Source organism: Palaemon carinicauda, chromosome 22, assembly GCF_036898095.1.
Source record: "Palaemon carinicauda isolate YSFRI2023 chromosome 22, ASM3689809v2, whole genome shotgun sequence".
NCBI classification, from domain to species: domain Eukaryota; kingdom Metazoa; phylum Arthropoda; class Malacostraca; order Decapoda; family Palaemonidae; genus Palaemon; species Palaemon carinicauda.
In genome coordinates, this window is record NC_090746.1 from 72199372 (window position 1) to 72201871 (window position 2500).

The window sequence follows — 2500 nt, forward strand, 5'->3', positions numbered from 1 at the left end:
TGCTTTACAGCAACCCATGGAACATTATGGACAATGAAACATCAGCAACTAACTAACTAATGTATTTTCATAATAGTGTATACTGTAGCTTGTATATTTTTTTATTAATGGTGTATTGTCCAATGTAAATAGCAGCGTTATTATAGTAATTCTCCTATTCCATCTGATTCGTGATATATCAAGTAAATTTTCTAGGTTTATGATAGTTAAATGTTGTGTTAATTGCCGTAGACTATAGAGCACACACACAGAAAAATAAACATATGAATTCATATATTTTACAGATTTCTATTATTATTATTATTATTATTATTATTATTATTATTATTATTATTATTATTATTTTTATAATTATTATTATAATTAATATTATTATTAAGTATTAGGAAAGTTTTTAATTTGCCAAATAATATTTCAATAAATATCATAAAATAGTATGCCAGAAACTCCACTTACTTAGTCAAAATCAATTCTTCTAACTACATGGCTGCGTTCATGTACTAAGGAAAAAATATTACCATAGAAATTTGTATATAAAACTAATATTTAACCTTTTCGGTAGCGATGTACTTGCCCTCGTGTTTAAAGCTTTTTTTTTTTTTTTTTCTGTGCTAGTGATAAACAAGTTGTTTCGATCAGAACTACTAGTGTCAATAACAAATATATTTGAAGAGTAAATACACAATTTCATATCTGCAACTTATGAATAGTATGAAAAATAGTATATTATAAGCCCTATACAGAAATTTATTGAAAATAGGCATCATTGGTAACAGCTATAGCCTCTGCCATATTTTTATTTTTTAATGATTAAAAACCAGTGAGAACAATAATCGAATCAGGGTTAATCATGAATAGAGGAATCAGGGTTAATCATGAAAGCAGCGATAAATGCCCTCCTAAAAGAAAGGAAGCTTATAAGAAAACAAGGGTAAAAGGAAAAAAAAAGAAACATCTCATTTCACAAAGCCAAGAATACCAAGCAGAACTTGTTCAACTCCCTACTGACTCATTTACCTGCGCCACTAGTTGGTGGATGTTATGCTGCACCTGAGGCACCCACTGCCTCATGACGGCGAACACGTGGGAGGGGGAAGTCGTGGGGCGCCTCAGCAGGGTCGAACAGCCGCTACAGCCGGGGTCGAAGAAGAAGAGCCCTCGACGGTTGCACTGGGAGCACAGGGGCGCGTCCACCGGTGGGTGTGTCACTGGGACGCTTCTGGAGGAACGGCTGTGAATGAATAGGTTTTTGAGTGAACAGTTATTTCTCTCGTCTCTTTGTGTCTGTCTGCATACCTGTCTGCCTTTGTATGTGTGTCTGTATGTTTGTAACTATCAATAAGATGTGTCCTCAAGTATTTTGGGGCTCTAAATATCATCACCATAACAACATTGTAATATTTGGAATATTTCGCTCGTCTCTTTGTCTGTCTGTATGTGAGTGTGTTTGTAGTTATCAGTAAACCGTCTCCTCAAATGTTTTGGGGATCTAAAGGAGAAAAATTGGATGAAGATCAAATCCATATTAATATTGTAGTTTTTAAGGGATCGATTATTCCTGTTTTGGGATAGGTTATGCCTCTCTCTCTCTCTCTCTCTCTCTCTCTCTCTCTCTCTCTCTCTCTCTCTCTCTGCATATGTGTTTAGATATCAGTAAGATATGTCTTTAAGTGTTTTTAGGATCTAAAGAAAAACATTGATAAAGATAATCGCTATGTCAGTGTTGTATAGGTACCTACCATATGTTACTAGATACAGCACTTTCAATGTATGCACACAGACAACACACACACACACACACACACACACACATATATATATATATATATATATATATATATATATATATATATATATATACGTTTGTATTTCAACCTGCATGATTCTGCATTGCAGACGGATAATCAAATTGTTTCGACTATATTATGAAACCTCAAATGGGTACAATAGAAATATAAACCTCTAAACTAGTTGAAAACAAAGATACACTTTTCTCTTTAAAAAAGTAGGAACTTTTTGTTTGCTATGAGTTTATCTTTTACAGTTCTCTCTTTGAAATCAGTACTATACCTTTTCAAAGGAAAACTTCTTTTTGTATATTCTCGTGGTCTCAATTCATTTTGTATTATATGAAGGTTTTCTTTACCATAAGGTACATAAAAAACCTGGTTATTGTTACTATTCCTTTAAAACGGTGCTGCCTACCGTTCTTGACCATTATGCCTGGGGTTTGGGGCTTAATACTAGACATCTCCAGACATATTTTACCTGGCGAAGCTTGACCTCTCCTTACCTGTGTGTCACTGCCACTTCCTGCCCATTCTTGCCTCCAGAGAGGACCTTGGATTGTGTGGTGGACTGGATGCCGTGGTCTGGAGGAGTTGCTTGACTGATATGCTTACGTTTGGGAGTTGTGTTCGGGACCTGCGTGGTCTTGATGGTTACGGTGGATGTAGTGGTCTGGATGCTGGATTCTGGGTCCACCTTACTCTTGATTTCG

At 35.4% G+C, this 2500-nt stretch overlaps 1 protein-coding gene across 1 annotated transcript in view; it reads right to left on the minus strand.

The window, feature by feature from the left end:
* The window catches only part of LOC137615936 (CAP-Gly domain-containing linker protein 4-like), a 110484-nt gene that overhangs the window by 25912 nt on the left and 82072 nt on the right, over positions 1-2500 (minus strand). The window contains 2 exon segments of the mRNA XM_068345621.1: positions 1018-1231; positions 2294-2500. The exon segment at positions 2294-2500 is cut by the window's right edge and continues 96 nt beyond it. Of these exon segments, the coding sequence (XP_068201722.1) occupies positions 1018-1231; positions 2294-2500 (421 nt within the window).